At 42.0% G+C, this 13,720-nt stretch overlaps 2 protein-coding genes across 2 annotated transcripts; one reads left to right on the top strand and one right to left on the bottom strand.

Annotated features, from left to right (window-relative positions):
• Positions 1-251: 251 nt before the first annotated feature.
• Positions 252-1,561, top strand: EAE97_006232 (uncharacterized protein; the record flags this gene model as incomplete). The annotated part of the gene is made up of 4 exons (XM_038876745.1): positions 252-548; positions 602-725; positions 777-1,306; positions 1,454-1,561. The coding sequence occupies 4 exons, from the start codon at positions 252-254 to the stop codon at positions 1,559-1,561; spliced, it is 1,059 nt and encodes a 352-aa protein (XP_038732452.1).
• A 2,249-nt stretch (positions 1,562-3,810) lies between these two features.
• On the bottom strand, positions 3,811-4,854 carry EAE97_006233 (uncharacterized protein; the record flags this gene model as incomplete). The annotated part of the gene is made up of 1 exon (XM_038876746.1): positions 3,811-4,854. The coding sequence occupies one exon, from the start codon at positions 4,852-4,854 to the stop codon at positions 3,811-3,813; it is 1,044 nt and encodes a 347-aa protein (XP_038732453.1).
• Positions 4,855-13,720: the final 8,866 nt, after the last annotated feature.

A 13,720-nucleotide genomic window follows, 5' to 3' on the forward strand; every position in this document is an offset into this window, starting at 1 on the left:
CTCATCCATGGCTCTATAGTCGACTGTTTCATATCACATACAACTTTATCAGTCAACGAATAATATTGGAGCTGATAGTTACCCCGTGCCTCCACGAGGTCTTCCCATCAACTCTAAATTTCTAATACCCTCCTTTCATACTTGGCACCGTAATAACTTTTTTAATCATCACATTCTAATCTCGCAATCATCTCGTAGCTCCGAATCTTACGCAAAAATAACAATTTCAAAGAAAGCCTGGAATATCGATCATGGGCAAACTTTCGATCTGTTCCCTACTATCCTCCATCCGCTCAATCTACCGGGAAAACAAAACATCCTCGTCCTCAAAATTTAGCAGTGCCTCCTTCACTCCCGGTGTCGAAACAAAAGAAGTCCTCAAGAATATCCCAAATCCACAAGCCGAAGTCTACATACAGAAAATCCTCTCTCTTCATACACAGCTATCCCAACTCACCGATCTTGGTCCTTCTCCTGTAGCCAATGCTTTGTTTTCAGAACTTGTGGGAACATGTATCACTGTTGTTCCTGACTTGAATTCAAAATTGGTCAGTTTTGTAACTAGAGCTCGATTGGCAACCGTCGACTAATCGATATGTAGGTACTAAACGATCCACGAATTTCCAGCATTTTACCTACGCTCCGAGAGATTTGTTCAACCGCTGAAGCATGCATGGAGTCCCACTGGGCAAAAGCAATCTCCAACGCTCAAACCTATGAGGATGGCAAGTCTGACAATTCCATAGCCCAAATTCCCCACAACTAACAGTACCCAGCCCATCGCGTCCTCTCCACCTTCCCCTACGACAAGAACTACGAACACCTAACACGTTTCGAACTCGCCGCTATCTCATCAACCGGCTTCACTCTCTCCCCATCTACCAGCATCGCTTTTATCGGCTCGGGTCCAATGCCCCTCACTAGTCTCTGCATCCTATCTGCACTCTCCTCAAACCACATGACGTACAACATTACACTCACTTCATCTATTCCATCTGTTGCCCCAGCCCCACAATATCCCACCACAATCACAAATATTGACAGTAATCCTCTCGCTAATACGCAAGCTCAAGCCCTATGCGAATCACTCGGCGGACTTCCATCCACCGCAATGAAATTTATCACGTCATTAGCTGGATCTAATGATCTCGATCTCTCGAGTTATGAGATCGTATGGTTAGCGGCCTTAGTGGGTGGCATCCAGGAGGATAAAGAGAGCATTTTGCAAAATGTGGTGAGGAAGATGAGGAAGGGGAGTTTGTTGGTTATGCGAGGGGCGTGGGGGTTGAGGAGTGTGCTTTATTGTGTATGTGTTTGCCTTTTTCTTCTGGTTTTCTTGCTTGATGGTTTAGATGTTTTCTTTGGTACCAGGAGATGTGGAATGCGAGATACAAGATCTCATGTAAGTGGAAGAAAAGCAGAACAAAGCAAATAGCTAATCACAGAAAAATAGGATTTCGACGTCACGACCCCAGCAGTAACCGAACATCTCGATATTTGCGTCCGCATGGACCCATTCGGCGATGTCGTAAACTCCGTCATTGTAGGGAGGGTGAGATAATTCTGTCTCTGTCCTTCACTTGATCACGGGAGGGGTGTGAGGTTTTACGATCTGCTTGTATTGTTAACACATTGCTGAGATGTGGTCGTGCTTGAACTGGGTGGATCTGAAGGAAACTGGGAGGGTGAGAATGCCTGAATGGTGGAAGGTTATAATATCATTATAGATGGATGGGTATGGTAATTGGGGAGGTGTAGATGAGAGATCATGTTATCTGTGGTTGAATATTTTTATTCCCCTTTTGAGGCGAGAGGTTTTGGGAGGGAGGAGAAAAAAGGAGAGGGGAGGACGGGGAAGGGAAACGTCTTTCTTCCATTCCAAGCTGAGATGAATGAATGAATGCCAACACAGCGCAGTGTTGTTCGAAACGAACTAAACTCCAATTATGGATGATAGATACCTAGATAAATCTACAGGATTTTGATAACCACATATATGGATTCAACTCGATATGTTCGACTAGAGATGTAATGATTTATTTACAATTCTTACCTTATTCATAGCTTGTTAAACTTTGACAATCGATGTGTAACAAAGAAAGAATAAGAACAACAATAAGAATAAGAAGAGTAGAGGTAGCTGCACGTAGGTGACTTAAACATATACATCCATCCATCCTCACATAAGAGACACCGAAACGAATTGATTACTTAATTCTTCATTCATTCATTCATGAACTATGTATCCAAAACAATATATATGTATGAGATATGTATATAATAGAAGAAACCCCCATTCGTAGCCAGCTGCTAGGTATCTCTTTTGTGTATTGCATATCAGATCAGATTATTTCGATTCGTTTCATTTCGTATTATTTCATATACTCTCTTATCCACATCCACATCCACATCCACATTCACTCGCGACAAAGAGGTCTGGTGAGTTTTTACTCCGGCTTCTGCTTCTGCTTCTGCTCCTATCTTAGAGCCCAGATCTGACAACGGATGCGGGAGACTAGGCTTCCTACCTCTCACCCCTCACCCTCTTGCTCTCAATCCCAGCCAACTTTGAATCCACGACGATTCACCTCCCCCTCTTGATCCCCCATACTATCTCCCCCATCATTTCCCCACCCATCCATCTCTCCACACCTCACACGTCTTGCATCTCACACATCTCGCATCTCACTAAATCCACAAATTCCTCTCCATCTCCACTTCCATCTCCACCTCCCTTGTACTTTCCGCAATTCACCAACTCACCAACTACCTACAAGTTACAACATCTCCACTCTCACTCCCACTCAAAACCAAGAACCCTAACAACACAAAAAGAAGACTCATCATCACCACCATCATCACAAAAAGTGGTATCCCGCTACCTCGTCAATACCTCAAACTGTCAAATCTCGCAACCACAATTTCACAAAACACAACAAACAACACGTATTGAATGAATGAGCGAAATGCAAAAACATAGCAGAGCCTAACATAGCCCAGCCATCAATCAAATTCAAATTCAATATAAACATCCCAGAAAGAACCAGAAAAGATACCTTCACACAGCTCCCCTCCCGACATATCAGTTAACATACACATCAACACCAACACCACACCATAAGTAACATATCAAAAAGCGCCTATAGTCAGAAATTACAAGAAAATACAACATCGGTAGAAATTGGTTAAAAAAAAAAAAACAAGTAACATTTCGCTGGTTTTTGGGTCTCTTGCAAGGTTGAAGTTTAAAAGGGAAGCTCCGCTGTACTGTACGTTCATAAAATTGGGAATCACAAATGGGAAATGTAAAAGAGAAGCGAATGTCCCGTGTAGCCACACTATCTCAAGAGAAACCGTCCATATGCAGTCCTTCCCCTAATTCCCTCGTATTTTTATCTGAATTCTTCCCCTCATCTCAATTGTGTCATACTTTCGTCTGATATCCATCCTACCACACCCTCATATGATATTCCTTTCCTCCCAATGAATCCCTTCCATTCCTCCCATCCCACCAAATGTAAAAGCCACCCGAGAGATCCGAATTGAAATCTGTGAGAAAACTCCTGCCAGCCGGCACATCCTCACATTGTGACATGAAAAACCTGTTCATATTCAAAAGAAAAAAAAAAAAAAAAAAAAAAAGAAGCGACCCATACGTGAAGAAAAAAAACCAGACCCTTAAAATCGCTAAATTGAAGTGTTACGAACACAATAGCAGGTCAAGAAACAATCGCTGTCGTGATATCATAAATAAACAATTGGAGCTGTGGATGGAATGATGAATGTTATGAAAGATATTAAATATCATGTTCATCCATCATCTTCTGCATCATCCTCATCTTCATCATCTTCCTCAGCACTGCTTCTAGCTGCAGCGACCAATTTAGGTTTCTTACTAGGAGTGAGATTGTCGGAGTCGGCCTTTCGCTTAGTTCCCGAACTGGCACTCACACTAGAAACACTCTTGGCCGGAGTTTCTAATGGTTTGTCATTTTCATCTCCACCATCGCCCTTTGTTCTCTCAATTTCTGCAACTTCATCTGCAGTTAAAAATCGACCACCAGGACCTCTGGGTCTTCTCATTGCATGATTATGTCTGCTCTCGTGCAAATATGGCTTCCTACCCTTTGAAGTCAATCGAAGTGCCTCCTCTAATCTTTGTCTCGCAACACGTCTCTTCAAAATACGATGAAATTGTTTTGCGTTGACATATAGAGGTGACTCTTCAACTGCGCCCGATACGAGTTCGGGAGATTGAGGGTGTGGTGGAGGTGCCGGCATAGGAGGTCCTGAAATTGATGACCGAGGCCCATGGTTCATGAGAGGTTGCGCATTAGGTACAGCAGGACTGCCAACTTGTTGTACACTCATACGTCTATTTTGAGCAACTTGGTTGTTAATGGCAGCCTGTGTTGGTGACCGCGGTACTCTTTCCTTCTTCACATTTATACCGGCACCAATTCTTGGCGACGTTTGCGGCAAGCTGGAGTCCGGCATGCTATAAGGATAGTTACCACCAACTGCTGCATTGGTTGCTGCCATCGCTGCTGCCTGGGTATTCATCGGATTGTTTCCATATTGCAAGTTCATCTGCGGTACGTATGCTGGTTGATACCCCAGAGTGTGTTGCTGCATGTGTCCCGCATTGGGACCTCCTTGCTGCGATTGCGAAGAAAGAATGGGGGATTGTTGAACGGCATGTTGCGAATGGACTGGTTGTTGTTGAGATGGTGAAGTAATTGGAGCTCCGGAATTTGGGTGCTGTCCAGAATTTGCATATCCACCTTGAATATGCGCCTGCGTATGATTATGCTGGCCTTGCGGCGGTTGCGAATAATGCGCGTACTCCATCATTTGTACAGTTTTGATCCCGTAAGAGAATTTTGTAAAGAAGTGGAGATCTCAATTGTCTAAGTCGCGGTTGCGTGAAGCTTGGGGCGCGTTGAGGCAATAAGGTATAGTTCTTGATAGGTGTAGAAAGCGACGAAAGAAGTGCTATCGAGTTCACCGAGTACGTTATGAATTGGAGTTGAGTATTATGATGAAAATCGGAAAATTCGATGACTCGGATTAACGCGTTGGCAATGCTGTCGCAAAGGTTCCAGGTGGCTGTCACTGAGCTAGTGCCTAAGCCTGGTCGTCAACCGTCGACTTGGTATGCGTGGATGTGCTGGCAAGCAATATGGTAGGTGTACACCGCAATTGACCGCAGCACAGCATATGCAAGCTGATGTAAACGAAAGGCGCTCGAGTGAGGCGTGCGGCGTATTAGGCTCGAAAGTTGGTCACCCCACGTGAGAATATCGGGTTGAAGTTATTCAAGATAAACGTTGAACAACCTTTTGTGGTATCTAGCGATTTCGCGAGCCACTCGTAGAGGAATGAAGCTTTCTCCAGTAAATATTGACTTTTTGCAATGTATGACTATCCAACCAAACAGATTAGTTATGATGAATGGTCAAGATTGAATCAAGCTTCGGAATGAGAGGGAATGATTGGAATAATGGAGAGGGGAAGGGTTTGGGACCCGATGTAATGAATTTTTTGCCTTTGACCAGTGATGCGCTGGCAATGCATGTGGAGGTCATGCAAAAGCTACGCTTACCTTGTGTATGAGCTTTCTTTAGCTTTACCGGTAATAATGGAATAACAATTGGGAATATTATTCTAATTTAAGTGACGTGACGTACTTGAAATTGAAAAATTCAAATCAAGTAACAAACTGGTGGTTTGTGTTGCGCGTTGAGACCCTTGATGTACCTAATAGGTGTATGTGTAAGTAAGTAAGTTGTACGTATTATGTATCAATAAATGCAAAGAAGAGCTTTTCCTTCCTTGCAAGTTGCGATAAAGGAGCTTTGACGTGGAGTAGAGCAGTGCGGCTGTAATGTGTTTGAGGGGTACTGTACCTTATGATATTGACTCAATGATTGGTAAGTTTAATAAGTTTTGATGGGAAGGGGGGCTGGGATGAGCTTAAACTGGGTTGGATAGTCGAGCGCTTGGTAGTCAACTAACTTCAACTTTGCTCGGAAGTGAATGAACTGTAATGTTGCGTTAAAGATCGGGTCGGTTCGGTTCAATAAACCAAGTAAGTATGGCAGTGAGAGAAGTGAATTAATTCGTGGATTTGAAATAATTGAATCCTGGTATAGGTCGATCTAATGTGTGTGTGTATGTGTGTTGTGTTGTGTGACGCTTCAAGTTGACTGGCTAAAAGAAGTAGACAAGATGAATGTTAGTTAGTTATCCTAGAAGATTCGTATATGTATATAGTATAAGTAGTTTCCCACTTTGCTTTGCTTTTAGTTTCCTTTGCTTTGCTTCGAATTGATCCAGTACTCCTCACGCTTTAGCTTCTATTGTGTACCCATAGCTTGGATGCTAGTGTGACACGCAGCCGCGACAATGAGTACAAATCAAGAGCAGAAGCCGAGGGTAAACAACTTTTAGACGGTGGATAGGAAATTTGAAGTATCAAATTGTTTGACTAGGGACGAAACTCACCTTCCAATACGCGACTTGGAATCAATTCAGATCAATTCAATGGCAAGCTCAGTTTAATCCTTCCCGCAGGTAGAATTAATCACGGGATCGGTGCTATGGCCAATTGTTTTGGCGTCGAGGTCTTTGGAGTTGTTGATAGGGCTATGGCGATGATATTGCTGGTGGAGGAAGACGATGAATGATTGGCAGTGTTCTGCTTTGGCTTGTCACCACCCCTCTTTTTCCCAAAATCCCACGATGTTTGATACAAGGTATCTGACACGTTATTGGAGTCTCTCTTCTTTGCTTGCTTTCCCGTGGGAATTGAGCGCGTCTAGTATGGGTAAACAAAGAAAGAAGCCTAGGCAAGTATAAATCAGGTGGGTAGAAATTGATATTCCAATACCAATTCACGCCAATAAACCGAGTGAATTCGTAACGATCGGGAGAGGGAAAAAATCACGAGCGTAATTGGACTGGATTGGATTGACTGTGCTTCTTTCTCTAATCAACCTTTATGTTGTGTCGATTGTTAAGGTTTATTTTTGTGTACAGTTGCGATGCGATGCGACCATCTGTATGGATGGAAAAACAAATTGTGCAAGAGTAGGTAGAATTGAGGGAAAATGATTCGTTATCGTGAAAAAGGGACTCGATAAATACTGGAATACGTCTGATTGGTATCTCGAGTACGTTTGAGTCTTGGGGTAACAACGATGAAAATGAAAATGGGTCGTTTTTGGTTTGTGGTTTTGCGTTGAAATTGTTTGATTCGTTGTTGATGTTAAAGGAAGGGGGAGATGAAAGGTTTTGATTGGGGATCTCGAGATATGAGTAACTTAGTGGGCTGGGCTAGCAAAGGAGGCTAAGGGGAATGGGGGATAGTGTAATTTGTATTTTCTGGTATTTTCTTTTGTGTTAAGTTTTACATTGTTTTATTTTATTTTATTTATTAAATTGACTGGATTGACTGGATTTGACTGGATGAGAATTTAATTGATTATTTTTCCAAGGTAAAATAAATAGGGAATAATAAATAATAATAATATCCAAACCAACATCAAGGCTGCAAGGTCTAAGGTCTAAGGCATGAGGCATGAGGCATGAGGAGGGTGTGAGGGTCAAAGTCAAGGAGGTCCCAGGTCTAAGGTCCACGGTCTATAAGGTCTACGGTCTAAGGTGCGGCCTAAGGTTCAAGATCTAAGATCCCAAGGTCTGTTATCGTATAGCTACTAGCTACTAAGTGGGTGAAGACAGCTATTTGTTATATTTTCTTTTCTTTTCTTTTCTCTTCCCTTCCTCTCTTTTCTTTTTGCCCTTGAATTTGGGTTTCTTCAACAAGGCCGGTAACCTGCAGGCCTTTGACTGTCAACCTCCAACATTCAACCGGTACCTACGAAGTATCAATTGTACACACAGATGTGGAGAACCAATTCAATCAATTCAATCAATTTCGGGGTCACTTGGAGTGATGGCCTCATAGCTCCCAATAATCTAGCTCGTAATTCTCTCATTGGTTGATATATTATTGAGGTAAATGGATAATCAATGTGTAATGCCCTTTCGGAGGGGCAAAGGGACGAGCCGTGGATTTCCTAGTTTTCATTGGTGCATGGAAAAGAGGAAGCAAAAGCAATAAATTGGTTGGTGGTTGGGAGTGGTTGGTTCTCTTTTGCGTTAGATTGGGTATAGCAATCAATCCGCACCTCGTACTTGAATACTTATTAATATTATTACTACTGTACTACTGTACGAAGTACTGACGGAAGAAAAAAAACTCATGACTGTCCGTTGATATGTATGGGAAAAGAAAGAAAAGAAAAAAAAGTTCTGAATTAGTGGGGGTGAGATAGATAGACTTAGTGGAGGTCTGGAGAGAGGGGAAAAACGGGATTAAAATGATCTTCACTCTTGACTCGTGACTCGTGATATTCTCATCATCTTCATCATCTTCATCATCTTCATCATCCTTCGAGCTGACCTGTATGTATCTGTGTGTACTATGTACTATGTCTCTACATGTATGTTCTACTGCGGCTGTAAAACGTCCGTCTCTCTCCAGGTGCTTTAAGCAAAACTTTATTTGTATCTAATTATCGAACTGAAAAAACTTTCTACATTAACAAAAGAGATGGCTGGTCAACCGCCAACTAATGCTCATCTAATGCTCAACTACCATAGTACCATACCAGGCGAGCCAGGTAATCATAACATCACTTCATCCAAAATATCAGGTACGTTGGGCCAGGCACAGTACCTTCATTCGACCTTCAATTCCAATTTCCAACTCGCATGGAACATTACCAATAATCTCACTCTTTTCCCAATTTGACTTTCCCGTTGCCCTTCAATCAAAGAAACCCTTCCTCGACTCCCTGTTTGTGCCATCAACCGTATGATGACGAATCAGGATCAAGAAAAGTCGGTGTATGTGGAGTATGTACGGTATGTATTACGAGAGAGAAGGGGTGTGGTATATGTGTGTGTGTGTGAGGATGTGAGGATGTGAAGATGTGAGGATGTGCGTGTGTATCTCTCTGTCACTGAAGCCTTGCAATATGGAAGCATGAAAGCCAAAAGAAAAAGCAAAAGGGTCGGATTCTCCTGCAATCTTCGGTTGGGGTGGACATTCGGTGCTTCGGAGTCTAGATAACCGTGAGCCTTGAAGATCAAAACGGGTGACATCCCCGTGGGAGGGTGGGAAAGGTTGGGTATCAAGGAACGAGATGTATGCTACGTTGGTAGCTTTGATACAATCAATATGTACCGGTAGGGAAGTGTTATGCAATGCTGGCATCGATGTCTTGATGTCAATAGATTCAATACTTTCACAATCACAATGCTACTCCAGTACCTGATAAATGGGTCTACTATGATAATGCATCCCGTATCCCGTATCCCGTATCCCGTGAAGAGAGGGAGATTCCGTGGTCGTCTCCAGTTACTGCACCATGCGGGCAAGGCAAAGTTATCCTTCTTCCATCTACTTACTATCCACTATCCACCATCTACCAAAATCATGCCATATATGCCATACATGATACTGCTTCTTGTCCATCAAAAAGTCCAGACCAATGTAAAAATATCAATCAATCAGAAAATCCATCTTCATACTATTTTATTACTGGTGGAGAACCGCGTTAATATTCCTCTTTGGGCCTTTTTTATGGCTCTCGACATTATAATCCTTCCCAATCATCCTTCCCAGTGAATTTTTTTCTATCTGCACGTGTGAAGCCACTATAAGGCCGAAAAGTTGTGACGCCTTCTTCTTTCGGAAGTTGTGACCGTTCTATTGGTCTCGTATCCTTGCTCGTAGTTATGCTCTTTCCTCTTTTCCTCTTTTCCTCTTTTCCTCTTTTCCTCTTTTCCTCTTTTCCTCTTTTCCTCTTTCTTGCCTCACTCAACTCCAAGCCTTGCCTGAAGTCGCCTCGCGTTTCTCGCTTGCTTACCTTGCCCTTACTAAACATCCTCATCACGAGCAAACGGGAAGGCCGGCCAATGTCCCGCATCAACATCCCCCATTGAGTTCGCATCGACATCCGTCTCCCATTGATATACGGGGATCCTCATTCACATTCCTTATCCTCCATCCCCATATATTATCATCCATCATATTAGCAAGTTCCCCGCTGTCAATGGCATACTGTGTGTGACATTGTCATGCTTCAACATTTAGCCTGTTTGACATCTTAGACGCATTCAGTCCTGGTTGAGATGAAGAAATGTTGAAATTTTGGTTGAAGGAAATGAAATTCATGATCCACACAGATTAATGTTACATCGACCAGATTAACATCATCCTGGATATCATCGTCCTCTGCTTCGCTTACCCATCTCTAACCAAACATCTTCATCGTCCCGCTTATTGAAAGTTCGATAACATATCATCTACCAATCTGGATCTCACACTACCTTACATTACTACTACAATGCTATACCACTACACTCCGCGCTCTTCACTGAACTTCATTCCGAATTCCGATGGTTGAAGATTCGGTGATTTTCTGTTCTTTTTACATTCGTCTATCTGTGCGTGTACGATGTCGTAATATTATTGAATCTTTTTGTGATACGGAGAATACAACGTTTCTTCGTTGTTCAGGTGAGGTATCCTCGGAAGAAAGCCCGAATGTCAATCCCACTCCTCTCGTACAGTAACGGTACGGAAGGGCACATTTTTTTTTATTTCCCTTATTATTAATCTTCTAGCGCTTCCATGCAATATCTTCCCTGCGGTCTCCACGCCTCTGCCGGTAGTCTCCCCTCAACCACCACCACTCGTTCGCAGAATCATGTACTATCTGGAAACGGACTATTCATTTCTTACTTTCAATATCACCTAGTTTCATAAAAAGACTAGTGCAGATCAATTTCCAATGGCTTCGGTTCCGCCGAGAGCCAATCATCATTCAATATGCCTCTTTTTCCCTTTCCATTCGGCGGCTAAGACAAGACATATCTGGTATTCGTAATACGCGCTGTGGTTAGGTCTCATGAATCATAGAGAAGCTATTGTGTTCGTCCGGGGTACCTGGCGCTTAATCCTGAATTTATCTGTGCTGTTCGCACCGTTCGAAAGTTTAATAAAGAATAGGAGTTGATGTCACAACTTCACGATTGTGGAGGAGGGCCCAGACCACTCTTTCCACATCTCTTATTCCTTAGTACGCGAATGCTGCAAACAATCTTGAGTTCTCTTGGTATTCATGCCGATTTAACCTGGTCCCTTGATGGTCGAGACTAGTAACCCGCATCATCCTAACGTCACCCCTTTGTCGATCGAAGTTGACCTTGAGAGTAGCTTCAAGATACTACTCCTAGTACATTATGGAGATCGATTTGTACAACTGTGCGCTAATAAAGCTGTCAAAATTGCTCCGATTGGAGTAGAAGTTAAATTACACGTGTTTGTGATTTCTTCAACGCCACGGACATTAAATCTAGATCACAGCAGTTGGTCCTATCAATGTTAGACAAGTCTCGAAGCGAGACAATATCTAATCGTCAAATGATATTGGGTAAACCATTATCCCTCGGTACGTGTCCGAAAGTAACGTACACCCAAGGACTTTGATGATGTTCGAAAATTGTTTCAGACTTCTTCACATTTGCAAGTTCACCCGAGCGATGTGCAGAATGGATTCCTTGAATTTATCGAATTGCATGCTGAATTTTGCCGATGGACGTGTTATTGGATACGGGAAATTTTGATCATTTCCGAATGTCGAACTTGGCTCGGAAATCTGGCTGCAATACATACACGAGGTTGTTTATCAGTCATACCAATGTAGAAGATTAATCTCCAAGCGATGTTCTGATAGTTGCATCGACGATATGATATTGAGAAAGTTCACGGGTTGGTTAGGTAATCAGTTGCAATGAAGTGTTCGCTTTCGATGGTGGTTTGAACGAAGTATACGCTCATTCCATCCTTCACTTCTGTTCATTTCATTTCTCCCTTCATCGTTCCTCTACACGTGTCTTTTTCTCTTACTTCTCACTCATCTCTTCATTCTCCAGCCCCTTTTCGTCCCTTCTTGTTTTTTTTTTCAAGTCTCAAATAACTACTCCCCATCTCATTTCAATCTTCTCTGCCATGGCCACGAGTATACGAGTCTCGGAAGCAGCAAAACAACTGCTCGCATTCTAGTTCCTGCCATCCATACCCAGAGACGTATGATTCTGCGTTCCAGCGACAGAATTCCAGAAGCATATCAATACATCTCAAATCCAACGACTTGCTCGAGTTGAATATATCTTCTGACTACACTATCAACAAATCAACCAGAAATGGACACATAATTAGCCTTCCACTGAGTCGATACACACGTGCTTTGCGGGGTAGGATAGAGATGGGGTGGAGCAGATAGGAAGAATATCCAGGAAAGGAATGTAGATGATATGCATAGGGATGCGTGGGTGGAAGTCGGATATATATGTATACTCAGTTCATTCATTCCTTTCTTCACGGATTTGGAAGCATTGGGTCGGCTAGAGAGGATTTTGTTTGGGAAAATGGAGAGTTCTTGGTACTGTGATATGATTGTGATTGTGATTGTGATTATAGTGCTTGGATATGTGTGCCTCGTCTTGTGATGGGAATGCGGATGTGGATGTGGATATCAATGTGAATGTGAATATGAAGATTTGTTGTGTGTTTGTGTGTATGTCGCTTTTGGGGAAGTTAATAGAGTGTAGTAGAGTGTAGTGTATTGCGATTTGTTGTACTATTATGTACTATTTGTATGTTTTGTATGTTTGTGGCAAAGAACTAATCATAATTTAGATATTTGATGGATTCTTTTGGGTATTTCTGATGTTTGATATTTTCAGGAATCTGTTGTGGTTTGTTTGTTTGGGAGTGAGGGGGTGATGGAAAGGTGGAGGGATGTATGGGAACATGTTGGAATGGGAATGGGAATGGGAATAGAGAGAATGAAGCAGAGATTTGAGGTTTAGATTGCTCGGTCAGAGATGAATGAGTTACTGGGTGGGTAAGTGTTGAGAGATAGATGAATGGATGAATAGATATTCTGAGTATGTTGGAGATAACTAGATCAGGAATGGGTTAGGGATATATATGCTTGTAAGTTGTATTTGAGATGAGGTGATGAGATGTAGTAGTATGGACCTCTTTGATTATTAATAGTTGTAGAAAAATGTAAGATGTTGTATATATAATTGATAGTTTGATAGGTTGATGGATGTTGTTGGGGATTGAAATTGGGGACTGGGGATGGGATGGGATTGATTGGAAATTATATGTTTTGTCTTATTTCTTGTCTTTTTCTTTCCTTTCTCTTCTATCTCTTCTATTTTTTGACCTTTCTTCTGACTTTCTAGAGCCTAAGATAGATGATCAAATGAATGAATGAATAGATTTGTGTATTGAAACTTGCTGAGGTGTACAATATGAATACGACTTGGTCATACATGTACAAATATAACAAATACTAGGAAACTTGACGTCCATCTCTAGTTTTGAGATCAAACCCCTTTAAGGTTTAAACATTAAGAGCGCATCTCAATCTTCTACATCCTCGAATTGAATTCAGAAGTCGGAATTTAACTTGCTATTTATATTGATTTTCACGTTTTTAGAGGCTGCAGATGTTTGTAGATGGGTAGACTGTGTAGGTATCGGTATCTTATAATTATGCTTTATTATGGAATTCTCTAATACTATATTCATCTATCTATACAACATGAAAAATAGGAAATAGTGGCCCAA

This window comes from Botrytis byssoidea (genome assembly GCF_014898295.1).
Source record: "Botrytis byssoidea strain MUCL 94 chromosome Unknown BBYS_011, whole genome shotgun sequence".
NCBI lineage: Eukaryota > Fungi > Ascomycota > Leotiomycetes > Helotiales > Sclerotiniaceae > Botrytis > Botrytis byssoidea.